The 20,366-nt window shown below is 47.5% G+C and overlaps 1 protein-coding gene across 9 annotated transcripts in view; it reads left to right on the forward strand.

Moving 5' to 3' along the window:
• fbrsl1 (fibrosin-like 1) overlaps positions 1-20,366 on the forward strand; it is a 252,908-nt gene that overhangs the window by 204,237 nt on the left and 28,305 nt on the right. For all 9 annotated transcript variants that reach the window (XM_036526244.1, XM_036526246.1, XM_036526237.1 and 6 more), the window contains exon 6: positions 14,580-14,628. In XM_036526244.1, coding sequence (XP_036382137.1) covers positions 14,580-14,628 — 49 coding nt within the window. The remainder of the gene's footprint in view (positions 1-14,579; positions 14,629-20,366) is intronic.

The raw sequence follows: 20,366 nt of genomic DNA on the forward strand, positions 1-20,366 counted from the left end.
TTGACAGAGTAGTTGGCCTGGCTCTTCCCCAGAGAGACCTGTTCGAACGCCAGGAGGAGCGCTGGAAAGCGCCGAGGCTCCGAGAACCAGCCCGCGGGCTCCCGGGGACCGTTTATGGGCTGCAGTGGCGCTTTGCAACGTGACGCGACATAAAAAGCACGGAATGGATCTCGCGGGGTAAGAGGTGGGGGGGGGGGGCGTCTAGCACGCTTTGACCTCCCCAACTCCCAGAGCGGCTGCGTCAGAGCCGGAGAAAATGAATGCAGGGCCCCTTTTCCACAGTCATTTTTGAAAAGCTCGTCTTGAGGCGGCACGCACATTTGTCTCGTCGCCGCGGCGTAATGCGGACGGACCAGGCAAAAGAGGCATCCAGATTTTTTCCATATAATTGGAGTTCTTTTCATCTTGCTGTTCTTGGCAGAGCCTGTCTCACCCCCACAACCAAATTATATGTGAGAAGTAATTAAAGAAGCCTGGTCTCGTTTTGTTTCTTTTTGATTATATTTAATGCGCACCATGTCAGCCTCAGTCCTCAACCCCCCCCCCCTTGTTTTTATCCATACTGATCCCAAACATCTGGTTTTGGGTTTTTCCATGGAGGAGCGGTAAACGTTGTGGAAAAAAAAAAATGCATGCGTTCAAAACGGAACAGTAAGTTCATGGTGCATCTCCTTGCAGATCATAACATTTTTATTGAAAAACACCTAAAATGTTCTTTCCTCACAATATTTGAATGTTGTACTGAAAATGTAAGCCAGGACATAATGTTGCTCTTAAAAGTCATATAAGGTTGTTTTACAAGGGGAAAAAAAAGAAAACCTGGAGAAAACGTTTAGTCAGATATACCAAGTATTTATAAATCCAGCTGGCAATTGCCGTTTGGGTAGTGTGTGCTCAGTACTTCCAAAGAATCACTCTCTCTAGGATTAATATTCTCATACTTGACTTCAGGCTCCAGGTTCCAAATAGATAAATATCTACATCTAGATGGGCATTGTAAGCATCTAAAATTTTGAGTGACAGCCTTTTAAAAAGCAGACAACCATTATGTCTGTGGTCTCTTTATTTTTCTGTTGGTTCTCTTTCCTTAAAATAAGAAATGCTCTAGATAAGTGATTGTAGATTGCTGCATGTGTTTGGCGAGTGCTCCTGGAGAAATTTGATGAGTTGTCTGCTCTCTAAGCTACATTTGGTGGGGAGAAGCAGCAGGCTAACAGCGCAAAGAAAAAAAAACAGGAGGCAACCTAGCAGGGCTGAATTTCTGTTTTTCTGCCGTCTTTTCGGCAATCAAGTGTCGCTGATGGTGACGCATCTGTAGCTGTCAGTGGGTGATGTCCCGGCTCCTCATGAGCTCCGGGAACTTGTTAAATTTCTGCTAAGCGCTCCCGAATTTGACAAGAGACATTTCCTCTTTCCCCCCGAATGACTGAGCAAGGCAGGGAGACGGAATAATCATGTGAAAAATATCTATCCAGAGTAATGCGAGAGGAAGGCAGGCTGCAGTTCTGGCCTGCGCCGGGAGGCCAGGCCACCCCTGGTGGGCCTGTCATTTGTTTATCTGTTGCGTTTGTGAAGAGGCTGAGCTCCTCGATGCCGTAGGGGCGGGGGTGGGGCGGGGGTTGGGGGGGTGTGCCTTGTGAAGGATAGGAAATATAATTGGGCCGGGCTCGCTCCTCACTCGGGGGGCAGACTCAAATAGCTGTCTTCTCACTGTTGGCGCTTTTGGTCACGGCCGGGCAGGCGTCTGTGCCCTTTCGTCATCCGCGGAAGGGAACGTTAGCAAACGTGAGTTGTCACTGGCACTTTGCTGTGATTCTCCTCTGATCAGAAGCGACTTCCTGTCTCTTTTTTTTTTCCCTCCTCTGTGCCCTTTTCTTGTGCTGTGCAGTCTTGGGGGGGGAGGGGGCGTTGAGGGTGAATTGTTGGTAGTGGGAATTTGTGCAGCATGCATTTCTGCATAAACAAAGTACATAAAACCAACTGTATCCCTTTTGTTGGTGCATGACATTGCAGACATGCCACGCCTTCATATAGGTGCAGGTCAAGTGTAGCTTTCCTAGACACTGTTTTGACAACATGAATGGTATTGAAGGGGACGGATATTATGGAGCACAAGGCAGAAATATCAAAAGCACACCCCAGAACATTCTGTGTCTAGCTGCACAAGGAATGGGATGGGCTGGAAATAATTGCAGAAGAGACATGAGCCCTCAGAGGTACCCCGGGCAGAATGTGTGAAAGAGAACCAGAGAGTGGTGCTGATTGGCCTCACCTTCTGCTGGGTTTGGGGGACCCCAGGGATCACTGCAGCCTGAGCACACATCTGTTTTGCTTGTTTAATTGTACATGGAGGTATCGATCCATAGAGAGAGCCTACGGTACCAAAAGCACACCCCACCATAATCCCCCCATGCCCATCCCGGCTGCAGCCGGCCCACTGCCAATCACAGCTTAGAGGGGGTGGTGTAGAAGGGGGAGGTGATATAGCTCCACCCGCCAGGCCAGGGCGGGCACACCATGCTGGCAGGGGTGCAACAGAGCGTGGCCGGGCCCTAATTATACAGAGGACGTATGCGGCAGGTTAATGAGGCCTGCTGGGCCTCCCTGTGGTGTGCACCTGATCGTACGTTGTCAAAAACACGAGGCGAGCGTGTGTGTGTGTGTGTGTGTGTGTGTGTGTGTGTGTGTGTGTGTGTGTGCGTGTGTGCGCGCACGCGTGCGTGCGTGCGTGTGTGCGTACGTGCGTACGTGCATACGTGCTGTGTGTCCCTGTCCTCCCCGTCCCTCTGACAATTGCCACCGCAAGGTCCTAAAACCTCTCTGACACCTCCCCAACGATCCCTGGCAGCTCTTAAGGCCCACGCGATGGAAAAATAACAACAGTGTAATAGAAGAGGAGGAAGACGTGTCAGGGAAGCAAAGAATCCCTCCGAGCGGGTCCCCACCCCCTCACCACCCCCCCACCCCCACCCCACCCCGCTGGGCCCAGCTCCACAGCTCTTAACACTTGATTAAATCCCCCCTCTCTGGTAAAGCTTTTAAGCGGCGCAGAAGGAGCTGGGTTATGGGAGCTGCGGCGGAGGCAGATGAAGCCCCTCTCTGCAGCGCACTGCGGCTCAGAAGGTTTCCTTTCAGGCCGCGCAGATGCATCCTGGATGATGTGCTTAGCTCCACCGGCCCGGATTATCCACCTTTTATCACGCGGCTGTTTACAGTGGATCCCGGCCTCGTCTGAGAACGGGGGTCTTTATGTCGACGGACAGGACGTGCAAACAGCACTCGGTTATAAATGCGCAAATCCGCAATCAGCTTTATTCCCGCTCGGGCAGAAAGGGGAACGGCACCCGAGCAACTGAAGTCGGCGATGGTAATCCACAGATTTTCCCAGAAATGCGGGGAAGAACAGTGTAAGAGGAGCATGCAGAACAGCACAGGAGTACGCCGCCGGATCCCAGCCCTAAAATCGGCAGGCAGCGCTTGCTGCAGCGATCGAGACTTTGCACAGGCCTCAGCCAAGTTTATTTTCTGCAAGTGTTTAGCTGGAAATAGCCAGTGGAATCACATTAATGGCGGAGTTTTCCATGCCAGTTAATAGGCGGTGGATTACTTCTCTTAAGGTCTGTAAAAACTGGAGGCAATTTGGAAATGAGGCAACTAATTAAAGGGAAGAGTTGTCTACTTTTTATAGACACTCAGCAGGCTTAAACAGCCTGGCTTTTAAAAAGATCATTTTGACATTCAACAGGGCCTTTGAAAGCTTTACAGGCCGGTATTCTCTATCGACAGGAAATGGCAATACAGGAGCAGAGTAATTAGCCATTTAACCTTGCCTTTCCAATATGAGCGAGATCAATACAGAACATAATGTACATGTGTAAACAGCAGTGCAGAGGATGGCTAAGGAAACACCAAATGGCAAGGAGGTCTGCCTGTGACTAGATGGTGCCACTTTGCCCATCAGGTCAATTCCGGCTCTTAGCATCTCAAAGAACAGCGGCTTTTAAGGACCGCTAAAATATTCACCACAAACTATCGCAAGTGGGCTCGGAAATGGGATCGTTGCTCTGGGGGAAATTGTTTGCCTGTTGTTTGTCGTCCATCTTCTCCCCCCCCCAGCATGAATAATTGAAAACGTAGCATGTAAAACAAAGTTGCATTAACTTGCTTCATTATATTTTAATCTGGAGCTAGCTATGGTTTGCTTAACATGATGAGGATCAGTGGGCTACTCCAGTGTGGTTAACTCCCCCCCCCCCCCCCCCCCCCCCAGGAAGACCATTTTGGAAGTCTGACGGGCCTAATTCTTCAGCACATTCCCACAGGTCTGGCCTTGTAGAGAACGTAATTGACCAGCGTTTGTCGGCACAGAGGTCAGCAAAGGTCATGAAGTTAATAAGAATGTCACAAAGAAAGACAGAGCTCTGTTCGCAGCAAATGTACAGTGAAGACCATTTGGGAGCCAGGCTGCTGCTGATTCCAGCAGCTGTCAGGTTGTAATTGATCCGGCTGTGCTTGATTAAATTCATTAATTTGCGAGAGAAAAGCGAGCAGTTGTTTGCGGGCACTCAGAAAAACCTCGATAGGGAAGAAGGTTTTCGAGAACGTGTGGTGGAAACGAGAAATGCTTATCGGTCCGTTAGGAGCGGGATTGTACAGTAGGCGTGAAAGCCGGTATCACAAGTTTGAGGTAATGAGTTTAGGTCATCGCAGTGTCTGAGAAGGGGGGGTATGAAGTGGGTCAGTGCTCAAATCTGTCACATGCGGTTCGTTAATCTGAAGAGTGACGCGCCAGATATTCGCGGCGGCGTACAAGCGTGTTTATTTACAGGTCTCTCTTCCTCCCGAATTGCATGTCTGGAGCCCCAATAATAAAAACAAGCCCTTCAATGGGAGCTGTGTGTGGGAGATAAGTGGGACAAATAAAGATCAGTAGCGCAGTGTTTTGGCCCTGCGTTCCCGGCGCAGGAAGGCACCTCAACATGCGTGCCTCCAGGCTCTGTTATGTAGTCATGCGCATTCCAGTCTGTTGCTCCCCCGTAACTTTGTCGAATAAAGACATCAATAAAACCCACGCGGCACTCTAAATAAAGGCTCCAGAATGGGCGCGGGGGTTTAACGGCGCTTCAGGTCTGCTCCGTTGCCAGGCTCCGGTTTCGGCCCTCATCCCCAAGTTCAGCCTGCTGTCATCAAGGACCTGCCACCTGACCACAACAGAGAGACACTTCCCCTGTATAGCTAAGAATTAATCCCTTCTAGCCTGTTTGGAAATAGCTGCCACCCAGGCATTTGCCAAGGTGCAAAACCAAAAAAAAAAAAAAAAAGAAAGTGTCGTGACCCCCCCCACCCCCACTTCCCTACCCTATGTCCATCTATTTATACAGACAGCTGAGTTGGAGAAGCATTTTTAAAAGCCATCCTGGGCATTCTGTGGCCCCCCGGGAAGCCGCAGCGAGCGGTTTGTGTTTCAGCTGCCAGTAACTCGAGGACTGGTGTTCCTTTTAAAAGTAAATTCCGCTTAACGTGCTGCATCCCTTTCCAGCATGAACAGGGCTTTGGGCCGAGCCCCCTTAATATAGCGCATGTCGTGTCTGTGTCTGCGCTGGGGGGTGGGCGTATGACAAGAGGGGTGGCTGTCTCCGTTTGAGTTTCTCCCCCGTTAGATGAGTGGTCGTGTTAATGCCCGTAGAACCATACCTCTTTTAACATTTGCGGTTGGCGTGCGAGATCCCCAGTCTGAATTCCAAAAACCTGTGACTTAAGCCGGCGGAACAGCGGGAGCCAGCCGTAACCCCCCACCCACAAAGTCCATTTCCGGAAACCCACTGGTGTCACGTGGGCAAGAAGTGCTGTTGTGAGGCGAAAGGTCATTTAAATCGGACACCAACAGGGCCCCGCTCAACGCACCTTTGCAGAAATGGCGGAGCATGGCGTGCGGTGTTCTAGACCTGCAAATGCAGAAGCTCTGCTTGGGTCTGCGTTTTGAGGCTTTTTTGGCATGCTGTTTATTTGTATTTGGGAGGAAGATTCATGTAGCTTAACAACAGTGCACGGCTGGGTGAAAATGCCCTCCTTTTGCTCTCATTAAAGCAGCCCGTGCTCGGCAGAGCATACCACAGGCTACCACGTGGCTTAGCTCTGTGTCAAACAGGCTTTTACACTCTGAAATGCCTGTTTTCTCTGCATTTCCTCTCACTACCATGGAAATACAGCATTGGGAGCGGGGAGGTTGGGAAAGATCACAACCTTTTTTATCACTACCTCATTTTAGTTCCAAGTGCATCGGGCCGTTTTGTAATACAGCAAAGGCAAAAAGTCACCCAACTCACTTTTTAAGAGTTCGGATAGTTCACATCGTGAAGTACGATTTGGTTTTCTGCCTGAGGTAGGAGGTGACTCACTGCCAGGGTGTGCAATCGGAAGAAAACAAGGTGAACAAGCGTAATATCAAAGGCCCTCAGTGAGTGGCTTTCTCCAGTCATTTGCAGCAAGCGGCTGGTGTGACTACCCATCAGCCCCCACACGCCTGAGGGATGCTGATGTCATCATGGATGCCATTTCCGCTAGGGCCACATTCAGCAAGCAGAACTAACCTGACAAATCTGAAGGTGAATTTTACAGTCCAGCTTGTGTTGCATGATTTATCACAAGTCATCTTAGACCATGCAAAAAATATGCTTAACTTTTACAGACATACAGTGTAAATATCTTCTCAAATTGAGATATGAAACCACAGTCAGTGCACAAGTAAGGCACCTACAATCTCCTCCATCTTGAATTCTCTCAACCTCTGAGTCACCTCTAAATATTCGAGCTACTACAGCCAATTAGAAAGGGCTTCAGGGCATGCTGTGTGTCAGACTTCCTACAGAGCTCTCCCTTGGCCTCTCATCTGTTACACAGAGGTCATTTGACATTGAAAACTATGGATATTAATTTCCCTGATGTCAGTCTAAGTCTTTGCTGACAGTTTTTCTTGTTTTGTTTTTTTTTTTTTTTGCTTATATAGAAGAAATGGTAACTTCTCTTGAGGTAATGCAAGTGCTTCTATTTTAAGCTTGCTGGCTGTGAATTTTGCATGTACATTTCCTGTAAATTTTAGTAGGGGTACTTTGAAAGATGCTTTTGAAAGATACTTTCAAAAGTTGCTGGTTGGATGAGTTCAAAAAGGACTTCAGAAGTGAAACTGAACATGTTTCCATAAGCACACATTAGCAAATAGAGTGAGTGATTTTTTTTTTTCTTTCAGGCATCACACATATGCACTAAACTCTTTGTAAACACTCCTGCCGCAGTAAGGAGAGGAAAGAGTGAGGACAAGAGGCTTTTGAATATCCCATCCTGTGAGGTGAAATACTTTCCCCTCTGCTTGTAAAGGGGAGGGTAAATGGGGGGGGGGGAGAGGGCGTTCGCCCTGTCAGAATGTTAATAGCGCGAGCAGCCAATGAGAAGCCCTGGGGCAGTGAACCTGGAGTTAATGGAAGCTTTGCTCTCCCTCCATATCTCCCTCCCCAGCCACCAGCAGTGGGAGGCCCTGCACTCAGATCTCTATCTGCTTTGCAAGTAATAAAGAGCAGGCCCGATTCCCCGGGCAGATTAATCAAGTCTTATCTTCCCCCCTCACATTTTCGCCTTCAACTGGCAGGGAAGGAGGGAAGGAGCAGAACCTTTTCATCCGTTCCGTACCCTGTCACGCCTGCCCACCTGCCCTCACAGTGCCCGCTCTTGGCATCTCAACGCAGTACCAAGTGCACGGCGTATCCGTTGTCCTCATGTGAGAGCTGACTGACACACGTTACTCCATTTATAAAGATGGTCATTTATCAGGGCTTTGCTTTGCATGCATGACATGGTATCACTGAAATGTAGAGGTCTGCACTGGCTATTTGAGTGTGACAGTTAAAATGAGGTAAACTGACTGTGGTAAACTGAAGGGTGTTATTGTAATTTTTTGCTGAAAATATATTTTCACCACCTTAAAAATGGCATTTGATTGTTTTGTGTTTGTGTAAGTAAGCATTTTCAACAGTTGAACGATGAGGAATATTCAGCGGATTTCAATGATTAGGTTCACTTAACCGACACTGATAGCCTGTCCCCGTTTAATGTAAATTTGCATATAATCGGTGTGATTCGAGCACGTCCAACCATGTCGTTTCCTGCCTGTTGAAATTTGATTTTCCCTCATGTGTGCTTATTTATTTATTTATTTCCTCGCCAGGGAGAGATTTCATTTGTCAGTCCCCGTGCCCTCCAGGTAGCGGAATCAGTCTGGGCGAGTCGCTCTGTGAAATATTTCATGTCCGCTTTCCTCATTTCTCCTTATCTCGTTACTTCTGCCCGCGCGCTGGCCCCAGGAGGCTGCCGCAGCGTTGATTTGTGACCCTCCCTGTCTTTCGACGGGGCTTTAATACGATGCGTTCCTCTGCCCTTCTCCTGCTGATGAAACAGGCCTCTGCTCTCCCCTGATAGACTCCTAATTTGTATACTAAACTGACAGGCGACCATGATAAGGGCTAGCAGCTGCTCGTCGGCGGGGGAGGGGGGGGGAAGAAAGAAAAAAGGGGAGGGGGGCTGCCATCCAACCGGTCCCTGGACCCTGGAGTAATATTTTACACTTGAGGAGCAAAGCACGAGCCATACATTTGCTTCACTGTTGTTGTCGCTGAGGAGGAGGGAAGTCAGGGATTCTCTCTCCCGGCTATGTCTGCCAATGGAAATGGTGCTCCCGGCCAAATCTGCAGATTTGTGGGAGGGATCCCACCTCGTATGGCCACTCTGGGGGCCCTCATTACGATTTCTGAGACGCCTCAACCAAGTCAAATAACCGACAATTCATCCCCATTGCGGCCGACACCGTGATACCGTAATCTTGCTGCTGCACGCCAGCCTTTAGCTGAGGAGCTGTGTGCTCGCCCTGATTGCTTGGTAATCGCGGGCAGAGCACGCTGCCACTCATGACAAATGTTCACCTGGGACATCGTTAAGCATTGTCATTGGTGTATGTATATGTGGAGCAGGAGGCAGAAAAAAAAACAGGGACAGTGTGGTGTGGGCGGCGCTTTTAGGGGGCTTCAGGGGGATGAGCGGGTCCATCTTAAGTCGCCCTCCTAGCGGCCAGTATGTGCACGTCAAATCCACCAGGGAGGGAGAAAGGAGGCGAAAGTGTGATTGTACTTCACTGGCAAAGTGGGTGCTGACGGAGATATTTATCAAAGTGGTGGGTACTCTGACATGATTGTTACATAAATGACAGGGAAAATACGGCCTTGTGGCTTTGGACAAGGTCCCAGCTGTTAATAGAAGGAGGTTGAAGGGGAGGGAGGGGTGCAGGGCACGCGGGTGACGGCAGAGGAGGGGTGACAGTGATGAAACACCGGCCCGGGCCGCAAATTAACACAAGTGCAGGAGAGACTGAGTGGGCTGCCAGGGTAATTGAGAGCCCGGGGGTTCGTGCCAGCATGCCCGCCTTCCCTTGCCACCCCAACCACCCCACCCCCCCTCACCCCTCCGACAGCCTGCTCTCGCTGATAAATGGCACCACCTGGCCAGTCTGCTAGCCGCAGTGTTGCATCACGCCGCCGCACCAGGCCCGGAGCCGGCACCCTCGCCACACTCCACCCACGTCGCCGTGGAGACAAGGCAAAAGTGGAGCTCGACTCACAGAGAGACTCAGCCAGTTTGTCTGTGCATGGTAGCAGCATTCCGGGGGCCAGCACAAGCAGCATAAGAAATAAAATAGAGAATTCTTTTGCTTGCCTGTGGAACAGCCAGAATATATGCACAGAAAATTAAGTGCATTTTTTTTATTATTATTTTTAAATGACCAGTGGCATAAATGTATCTGTGCACAGGCGTATTTATACATCCTTCATAAGTTAAACCAACAGTTCCCTATATGAAAGGCATTTTGCAAGGGAAGGCCATTGTGTAGTTGATGAGCATTTTTTGCATCGGTCCCCAGAATGATATTGTCTCCATATCCTGGGGTTTGTTGGCATTAAACCCTCTCTTCTGACAAATGCTGCTTCTCTTCTCCTCTCACTCGCTCGCATATAACACTATACGTTCTGCCGTTGTGATTCATTACACCGCAAAAATAAATTGCGTCTCGGCGCTGGTGATATTGTAAACAAGGACTGTGTTGCTGTTGCTCTGCGGGGAGCGTGGCGCGGTGTTTACGTTTGTTTTGTTTCCCGGCTGGTTAGCTTCCCTTCTGTTGGGGAATGTGTGTCCAGCTCTCAATAATGCAAAGCATGCAGTTTGCAAGCTAGAGATCAAAGGTAACGCTAGTCCCAAATTGCTTGATATAAAGCACTGGGAAATTGCCCTCTCAGCAGTATTTACAAAATGAGGTTAATTGAAACGGCATAATTACTGACCCTCGTGTCTTTGTGAAATTACAGCCTTAACTGATCGATGCCTTTCATAAATTCAAGCCGGAAGGTCATTTTGACGATTAGTTCTCCACTGCACCATTTGAAGGAGTGTGCAGGCTTGCTCTGCAAAATTAATAGCAATTTACCATTTCTAGGCTGTTTAAGGAATGTCTCACTCATTCAAAAAATGAGTTGTGTTATTTTTTTATGTATTTTATTTCACATGTGGTTTTTTAACCTTTCCTGTAAACAAGCTGTATCATTAAGTGATTTATTTTGCAGCAGTGAGGACAAATAAGAAGCAATCTTCAAGAAAGTGCTACAGACAGCAGTTTTTGTGTAGGCTACTATTGAGAGATTTATGCAGCCAATAAGTCACCCGTACACAGGGAAGTTGAGGGCATTTAAAACAAACAGCGGTGTAATTTGTAATTTGGCATTCTTTAAATCTTCGAGTTATGGTGCTCTGTGTCAGTCTTCGGGGAGAAGTTAGCACTCCGTTGGTGGGATAAACTCCACCTCCTGCCCACCCCCCTCTTCTCACCCTGCAAGGAAAACAGGAGGATTTCACAGCTGCTACAAGCAGGCCCGGCTCAGGCCTGTGACCTCGTTGTTGCCTTTTTTTCAAGCCTCTTTCCTCAGGGAGCCCTTGTGTGGCTCAGAGGAAGCTGAATCATAAAGCATGCCTAATGAATGGAATAGGGAAGGAAAGCTGAGGCCTGCTGACGGCTCTCCTGAGAAAAGGCCAGGCCCCAAAGCCTCAGGCTCAAATAGCAGACGTCCTCAAAGGTCAGGCTTCCTGCGGCCCAGTCCAAGGGCTCTGGCTCCCAGCAATGTGGCTTGAATTTCCTTCGTTTTGAAATGGTTATATTTCCCTGCTTCCTTTGGAAAACCTGGCCTTTGGTCTTTTTTTCTCTCACTATTTCTGTTCTTTCTGTTTTTTTGTGTGTGTGTTTTTTTATGGAGGCCAAAGTGCCTCAACAAAGAGAGTGTGAAGAATTTGTTATACATGACCTCTGCCCGCTGCAGCCTCAGCTGGAGAGATTACGAGCAGCGCAGCCCACTGAAAAAAATGTAAACTTGGCTGGCAAACACCCGGGTGTTAAAAAAAAGGGAGCAGAAGACAGACATTGTTTTGACATGCCTCTTAAAGAATCACTTTTAGAAATCGCCTTCTGTAATTGTGGCTCCTCAGGAGTTACTGGACAACACACTTTGGTGTTGAAGCTTGTCTGTGGATATAAGTGACTGTGGCAGGACAAAGGGATGCTAACAGTCAAAACAAGTGGTGCAGGGGTGTGTACTATAACTGGCCTGTAAGTGCCATTGCATTGCACATAAGTAGATTGGTTGTCATAAATGTTTTCTTAGTTGAGACAGGTTGTGCAGGTATTGTTATAGTATTTACATTTAAATGAAAACACTGTGATCAAATTCCCAAAAAGTGCACAGCATTCAACATTCACATTAAATCAGGTCGGATAGAGATGTTAATTTTACTCTGCAGCACTTGAGCAGTCTTTAATTTGGTAACTCTATCCATTAAAAAGAGTGAATGAATCACTAAATTGATTTTTTGTTATCCACAGGAATATCAGCACTTTTTAAAGTTGTGAGACTGAGATGTATTCGACCCGGTTGCATCTGAAGTTACAGGCCTCCGTTTGCAGGTCATTCCTCTTATTTGCTGCAGGATCACATTTACAAAAGCATTCCAGTTTAATAACTGAAATTGCATTTCTTGGTCCTTGCGATCATGCGAAAGTACTCATCCATGAACAAGCCCACATCTAGCTCATCCATACAACTTGATGAGCTTAATTTCAATGACAACGTATTTTTTTTTGTTTGTTTGCTTGGCCCTCTGAAAAGCTCAGCAGGGACAGGGAGCTGCAGCAGAGGGGGCGTTCTGGGGTTTTCACGGTGTGGTAACAAAGAGGTAGTGTGGCGGACGGGATGGTGACTGCGAACATTCGGCCCCTAAATAGGAGAGAGCCAGCTTTGAAGGAGAATACTGAAGCAGCTCTGCGTTCGCTTCGGTCCACTCTCTTGGCAATGTGCAGTACTTCAACCAGTCCCTTGGCAGTTGGAAAACGACAACACGGCAAAAATTAAAGATCTGTGAGGGCCATACAGCCATCCAAGGGTAGAGAGAGAGCACTGCCTGAGGAAGGGGGGGGGCACGGACACTTTGCGTAGGGAGGTCTGGAGAGGGACTGCAGGGAGGGAACAGAATCAAAGACTTTTCGAGGACACTGGGGTGATAGCCGTGGTAGGCCTCCCTGTGGCCACTGTGCTTGGTTCCATCTTGTCGGACTTTCCCGCACCCTGGGCCCCACTTCACATGTTTCGCTTTCATTGCCCGGTATGAGATGGCCGCATTAATAGCAGCCTGGAACATTCTGAGCTCGCTGCGTGAAACGTGCTCAGTCTCACAGCTTGTAAAAGTAAACCACCGGTCCAGGCCATAGGCAGCAGCCTGGTGAGGGCGATCAACAATTTGCACGTCGTGTATACAGACAGCTACCATATGATAAGAAAGACATACAGTGTCAATGTTATCTTTTTGTACGTAAGCATTGCAACTTCCTGCCAAATGGTGGGTTGTCTGCAGTTGATTTATGACTCAATGTCTGTGTTTAAAATAGGTTTTTCATGTCTTCCTGGTAGGTGTATATTTTGGTAACCTTACAGTGTATTTTCATTTTAAAGAGATTGCCAGAACCCACACATACATTGTGGGGAGGGATGCCTTATAATGTACAGTCTGTCTCCTCTGTCTTGTAATCATCAGATATTTTGTTTTTCTTTGGTTATTTTACATCTATCTTGTTCAAACGGGTTTATGAAGTAGTCGTTTCTTGGCTCCGGTTGGTTTGAACACCCTTCTTGAATGTATTGCACCACATGTGATTATGAGTGCATGTCTACATGTGTCTGTTGTGTCAAGAACGAAGCTTGTTAACTCTGAAAATTCCTAATCTTGAGCAAAATCAGTGAACACACAGGAAGTAGCAGATGTTATGAATACTTTAACTAGTCAAAGACCATGTGGCTTTTTGTCACAGAAAGTGATATTTACAGCTCCCCCTGAAAAGAGGTGTTTTTCTTTCATTCTGAGTATCAACTTGAGTGCAAAGGAGTTATTTATCAGCCATATGGTTGTGAATGTGTGTTTGTTCTTAAAACCACCATAAGTCAGCCCCCCTCTTTCAAGATATACAGATAAAAGCCGCACTTGAAAAGCCACAAAGCTGCAAAGTTGCTCTCATTAAGAGCTCATTGAAATATGTGGAAAGATTATCAAGCCTGTGCCATAATTTTAATTATACGTAAACACACAGTGCTCCTCAGCATAATCTTAAGGTTTTTTTTGTGGGAACAGATGAGTACCTCAGCAGCACATGCAAATATCTGATGAACTCCATGTGTTGTGGCCTGTTAAAGTCTCTACATTCTCTAGTGTGGTCCTCCAGAGCCTCAGCCATGAGAGTCCCTTTCTTCTGTTTTTTGACAACTCTGTTCATTCAGCCAAGCTTCTGGTGAGGGGGTTATGGCTGGCACAACAGTGCCCCCTACTGTTGCCTTCTTCTGGACTGCTGCACAGCTTGGGTAACTTGCAGCAAGGTGCTGAAGCAGGAGAACAGGATTCATGTTACAGGGAAAATGTGGCGGCGTCATGATCAATTTAGACCTTGGCATTAAGTGACCAGCAACCAGACTGTTTTTGAGTGGAGCTGTTTAAGTCTTAGATCTTGACTTTTGGTTCAGAAAGATCACGAGTGCTCGAAACATTAAGCCTGGACGTGAATGAGTGCATTACTCTTCAAGGCTCTCTGGAATACATGCAAAGGTGTGATTTTTTTTCCCCCCTCTTTTGTTCTGTGAGGAAATAGAGGTGTGAAATGCCACGTTTGGACTTGTGTGGAAAAACGTTCGAACGTACCATCAGCATTTCACATATTTGCAGTGTACCATCACTGCAGAAGTGAGAATCATTTGTGTCCAAGTTATTGTGCTGTTTTTCTGGATGAACTCGTAGGTGTCATCAGCAGAGGGAAAATGCACAGGAAAAAAATAATAATGATTTTCGGGCACTTGTTAGCGCCTTGATTAAATGAATGCATAATGTTGTTCTGATATTGAAAATCTCTCACTCTTTCCACACCATTAACGTTTCCCATTTCCCTTTTTTTCCTTCAGGCTTCTGATGTAGGATCAGAGAAGCTCTTCTCCCCTACAGCAAGTAAAGGTAGGACTTTGAGTTTTTTTTTTTTTTTTTTTGTTCCTTTCTAGATTTCTCTTGCCTGTAAAGTCATCCATAGGAGGGTACGAAGAAATCCATTTACTGCCTGCTGCCCTCACTTGAACCTGAATGTCAGTGAACATCCTCCCATTCCCGGCCATATATTGCATTACACCCACACACCAACATGTGAGTTATTGATATTTGCATCTGTAGTTACATGGGTACCGAATGTTGCCTGCAATATAAGAATGTGGAGAAAGCAGTTTATGGTGATTGTAAAGGTCTGGATTATCTGCGGAAATTTAGAACCTTTTGCTATTTGATGGGAGAATAGTTGGATTGCAACTCAGTGCACCACGTACCCAGTGCTAGTGCTTACCTGTTTGCTTAAGACAGACACTGAAGCAGATGGACCTTACCCACTTACTAGCTCTTTAAAACCCATGTGAAGTACCTTGCCAGAAGCCGCATGCATCTCACCCATAGACACAAATGGAAGCCTCACCCTAGGCAATACAAGCCGCTGTTGGGGGGTTTGGCACATAATGGCAGCCAGAGGAGGGAAGGGGGTTGGGTTTGGTGTTTATGGGGGGGGGGGTTGCAGCTCCCTGCATGGCATAAACATGCGTCCAGAGGGAGAGGGGCAGCACAGCAGAGCACCTGTGCTCTGGCCCTCATCTGTGCAGCTAAGTGAGGGAGAGGGGAGGGCCTGGGGCGCAAGCCCGGCAACAAGCGCCCGCAGCACGCAGCTCTGCCCCCTCAGGCCCACAGAGCCAGCCACATCAATAATAGACGAAGCAGCGCAAGGGCTATTTGTTCTAAAGTGGGACCATTTCCGAAGGAAAGAGCGAACGTCTGCCGGCCAGCTGGGAAAGATTAGTAGCTACATTTGTGTATGAATAATGAAAAAAAGAATGGGAAAAGGGGGAGTGCTTTCATTTCCCAAATAACAGTAATGCTAGTACTATGTGATGTATGCATTCCCTTTTGGAGTGGATCTGATGCAGAGAATAAAATAAGACTTGTATTTTAATCCTGGCAGGGGCTTTGTTGTGGTTTTCTCTTGGCAGTGCACCCATTCTTTGCAAGGGCCTGGTTTCTCCACTGGGTCAGACGCAGACAGCTGTGTCCATGGAAGGCCCGCTCCAGTGAGAGTGCCCCGCTTGATAAAACGCAGGAAGCATGGTGCTCGCTTCCAAACACTTTCATGTGCCCTCCAACGGTCATGTGACACCCCCCATCCCCCCCCCCCCCACCACCACCACAGCGGTGTAAAATCTGTTCTGATAAAACAAGATTGCGATGACCCACGTCTTAAATCCGCAGCCTTATGAAGCTATATTTGTTTGAGTTTGTCTGTAAGGACAGCATACAGGCATTAAAGGCTGAGAGCCATGTTTTTGACAACAACCAGGGCACAACCTGGCAGCCCGTAACCAAAGAGGGGCCTCGGCTGCTGTTTCTGACATGTTGCTGTAAACACTGCCAATGTCCCCGCTCATACCTCCCACCCCATGCAGCCCTCACCCCCCTTCCCATAATCTCCAGAGGGGATTGGCCCGTACGCAAATGGATCCTGCTAATGTGAGCCACCCTGGCCCACGAGGCCCCCCAGCTCTGGGATAAAGCTCAAAGAATTACGCCCGAGCAATCCCATCAGCATTCCTCTCCTGCTTTTCACAGGGATTGGGCTGAAGACCCGCTTGAAGAGGCCAGATTAGGATTAGAGGGGGAAACCCGAGAGCCAGAAAGAAGCATGTTTCTGCCGCAGCTTTGGCGATGAGCATCGTGGTTGCTGTCAGAGTTGTCGCGATTATCATGGACGCGCCGTGGGCAGTGTTGGTTTAACTCCGCCGATGCTGCTGGTTGTGGGCCCGCAGCGTGTCTTGGCAGAATGCAGAGCAACCCCTAGGCTGTTTTTCCTGCATTTGGCTTTGTTGTGTATGCGTCCCATTACCAGTCTGCCCGTCCCTCCTCCGGGACCAATCTAAAGCCCCATTTTTCTGATCTGGAGATGACTCTGCCCGTAGGAAAGGCTGGCAGCCGGAGTTGGGGGGGCTGGGCAGGGAAGGGGTGGGGTGCGAGTTGGAGGTCACTTAAGAGCAGATGCAGCTGAGCAAAGGGGAGGTCTCAGATGGTGTCCAAGAGCCCTTTCAGTCTGCGACAGATCCTACGCCCGGCATGCTTTCGCAGGCTGATGTTAACAGCGTCGTGGGCGGTCCCCTCAGCCCTGCCCTCCTGGTTTGTTCCCCCACCTCGTGGATGGGTTCCTTCAAAAATGGCGAGAGCACATTTCACGTAACATAAGATAACATACACGGTTAGGTGTGCACTCCCTACAGTGGTTTCAGTCATGCTGTGGGGGTTGTCATTGGAAGTTTAGATGCTGAGAGATGAAGTAAACAAGTTGCTCAAATTTTCACCTTCTAGTCACAGTTACTGGCAACATAAGCAGCTGTGTGGTGTTTTAAGTATGTATCTATGTCTGTGGGGAAAAAAATTTTTTTGAAAACAGTGGTTATGCGTTCAGATCTATCCTTCAATTACCAGAAAGGAACAGAGAAAACCTAGTCACTACCAGCAAACCCTCATAACTCACCTGGACTCTGCTCAGAGTTAGACAGCATAACTTGTGTTCCCTAAATTCTTTCTTTACTGCAGCTTGTATAAATAGCTTCTTTGATAGGAATCTAAGGCTCTAGCAGTTCTTCTGTGCTTTAGCAGGCTGTATTCATTAAACTCCCTGGAGTCTGACCTCAGTGCATGGGTGAAATGTTTCCTCTGATTAGGTAAGAATGTAGCTACTGCACCAGAGAATGGTTATCTAACCATTGTGGGGGGGATTTTTTTTTTATCTTCGTGTTATGTGCTGTCAGGGACTTATTGATTCTAGAGGTTTTATGTCACCGGGAGAAATACCGTGAAGTCGAGGGCATGTCTGGAGGTGTACATGTATTGAAACAGATTGGGTTTCAATGCAGAGTTTATTTTAGTCGGTTCTTGGATGTGGAAGAAAGACTGAGCACTGAGGCTGGGAGTATTTGGGCCCTGCTGAGGGGTGAGGAAAAACAAGCATTGCAGGTACTTACGAAAAAAAAACCCCACGGCTGCCAGTGTGGAACAGAGAGAAGGAGGGAAGAACACAGTGTGGTTATTGAGACCGTCTGGGAGAACACTCGGCGCTGCCTACCGCCACAGCGGATGTAGTGTGGGTCCCCTCTCGACTCTCTAGCACCTACTGGGGTCCCAGACGTCAGGCGCACCCATTTTGCAAGGGGGGTCTGCTGAGGCGAACCCAGGGCGTCTTGGGATAGAAAAGAAAGATTGCAGAAAACCCATTTTTGAAGTGGATTTGTGCCCTTGTAATCCTGATTAATTTTGACCCGTTGTGCTCATTTTAAACAGCGCATTACAGTAAGCGTGAACGCGGCGAGCTCCAGGCGAAACCAGGAGCTTAGCGGCTTTGTGAGGCTTAGCAGCAGATGGCATTTTAAGCCGGACTTAATAAATTGTTTCCATTAAACTTACCGGCCCACACATACCGGATTAGACCAGGGGAACAAAGGAAGGAGGAGTGCGAGGAGGAGGGAAAAAAACAACAACCGCCAAGTCACCGGTAATATTCCATTTAACTTTCTCTGTGGAAGAAGTTTGGGGTGTGGCATGGCTTGTTTAAGACTGTAGGTCAGGGAGTCCATCACAGTTACAGTTTGGCTTCGTCAGTGAAGATTTACTTTTTATATTATTAACGTGTGTGTAAGTGTCTACTTATACACATTGAATAATTTTTTTTTTTATATGTATTTATATGTATATATTTATGTCTGTGTGTGCATGCATTTGTATATACAGTGCATATGCATATGCAGAATATTTGTATGTGTACAATATATGCATAAAAATATATGTATAAATGTACACCCTTGCATATATAGTAAGTCGGTATAGATATGATTGATAGCCTCCGTGTGAGAGGAGCTGTATCTGTGTGGCTGTTCTTAGGTTCCAGCTCCGGCTGGATTCTGAACAGGAATTATTCTGAATCAGTCACTCAGGCTGTGGATCCCTTCCCCACTCAGCTCATGGTCGTGGTGTGCACTCTTGCTCTGTGGTACACAGCCAAGGGTCGCCGTGTCGAATCACTAATCAAGCGGTCTGTCTGCAACACCCGCTTCCTCCCTGGTTTTCAGTAGGTGTTGAGTGCCCTTTGTTCCCGAGCCGCCGTTTGCTGCATGTCAATAAAAGGCCATGGCCTGAGCTGGCTGGATGGCAGGCTACTCCGTGCCTCAGCCTTCAGGAATACAAAATGCCGTCATACCATCTCCATGCACACAGGGGGGAAAAAAAAAAGTGTTGGTTGGGGGGAGGGGAGCAGTGAAGCGGGGGCAGGAATTGTGGGCGAGGGCATGTTTTGTATGCGCCGTGCTCCTCCAGCCAGACCATTGTGATGTAGTGCTAACCTCAGCGCTGCTGTGTTTGTGGCCTTTCGCCCATTAAATAATGAATAGAGGTTGACCTTTTGACCAGCTAATCAGCTTTGCTGTTGTTGAATTCGAGAAACAGGAGTGTGGCTGACTGGGGTGGGTGTGTAAGAGCAGGAGCACTGGCTGCGAGGCTTTATGTTGCCAGATTAAAGGCATGAATTAAAGCCTTCAGTCATTCCGGAGGAATCAAAGCCTGGTAAACCTCATCTTTGTGCCTACTGTGATTTGTTTGACGAAGCCCAGCCGACAAACCTTGAGGAAATGCTTTCTTTATCAGGCCGAAGGCTCGTATTGACAGAGCACTTATTGCGGCACGCAGGTTCCTGCGTTTTTAAGTTCATACAACGGACGATAATGTATGGAAGAGCTCGGGTTTGTGGGCAGGCACTCATGGATATGCCACCACAGTTCTTGTCTGCGCTAAAGCCTATTTGTTTCCTTGATTGAATTTAAATTTTAAACAGTGGCAAATCCTTTCAGAATACAGCTCTTAATTCATTTCTCCCAGCACCGCCATGCTCTGAGCCCCTGTAAGAACTTCGAAATCAGCACAAACAAAAGCATTATGTCCGTTTCTTTATTAATCCTACAGTTATTATTCTTCGCATTCATATCGGAGCTTATGAGTTCCAAGATTTGTTTTTCCGAGAAAGCGCCTGTTATTAACGCTCTTTTTTATTGATAATACTAATGCTGTTTGTGCAGTCTTCCCTGTCAGAGAGATGAAAATAAATAGACGGAGCATGGCAGAGATAAGACACGTGTTTAATTATTAATTGAGCCATTACTGACAGAGATTGCCTTTTTTGATTTAAGGCAGGAAGCTGGCTTCAGGGAGAGAAAAAGCAATTACAGAATTCCCAGCCTGCACCGCAGCCGTACATTGCACCGCTATGCGCGAGCGAGAAAACACACCCTTTTAACCGGCTTATTCCATAAATTATTTTAATTCTCCTTCAATATTTATAGCGTTTTAAATTACATTCCCCCAGATTGTCATGTTCTATTTATAGGGGACAGTAGACATGCCATGGCAAAGCTACAGTGTTCGCCTGGTGTTTTTTGAAGAGGTTTTGTTTGCTGCTGGTAAGGGTGTAGGGCTGAAACGTATTCCCTATGTTGAGTTCCCAAATGGGAAAATTCATGCATCCGATGGTGAAACCACAAGAACGGCTGTACATTATATTTGAAAAGCGTTTTATCTTGCTCAGACGTGGTTCTTCTCATCAAGGTGTAAACGCAAAGGTCAGTTCACTT

The sequence above is a fragment of the Megalops cyprinoides genome, chromosome 4 (genome assembly GCF_013368585.1).
Source record: "Megalops cyprinoides isolate fMegCyp1 chromosome 4, fMegCyp1.pri, whole genome shotgun sequence".
Lineage (NCBI taxonomy): Eukaryota > Metazoa > Chordata > Actinopteri > Elopiformes > Megalopidae > Megalops > Megalops cyprinoides.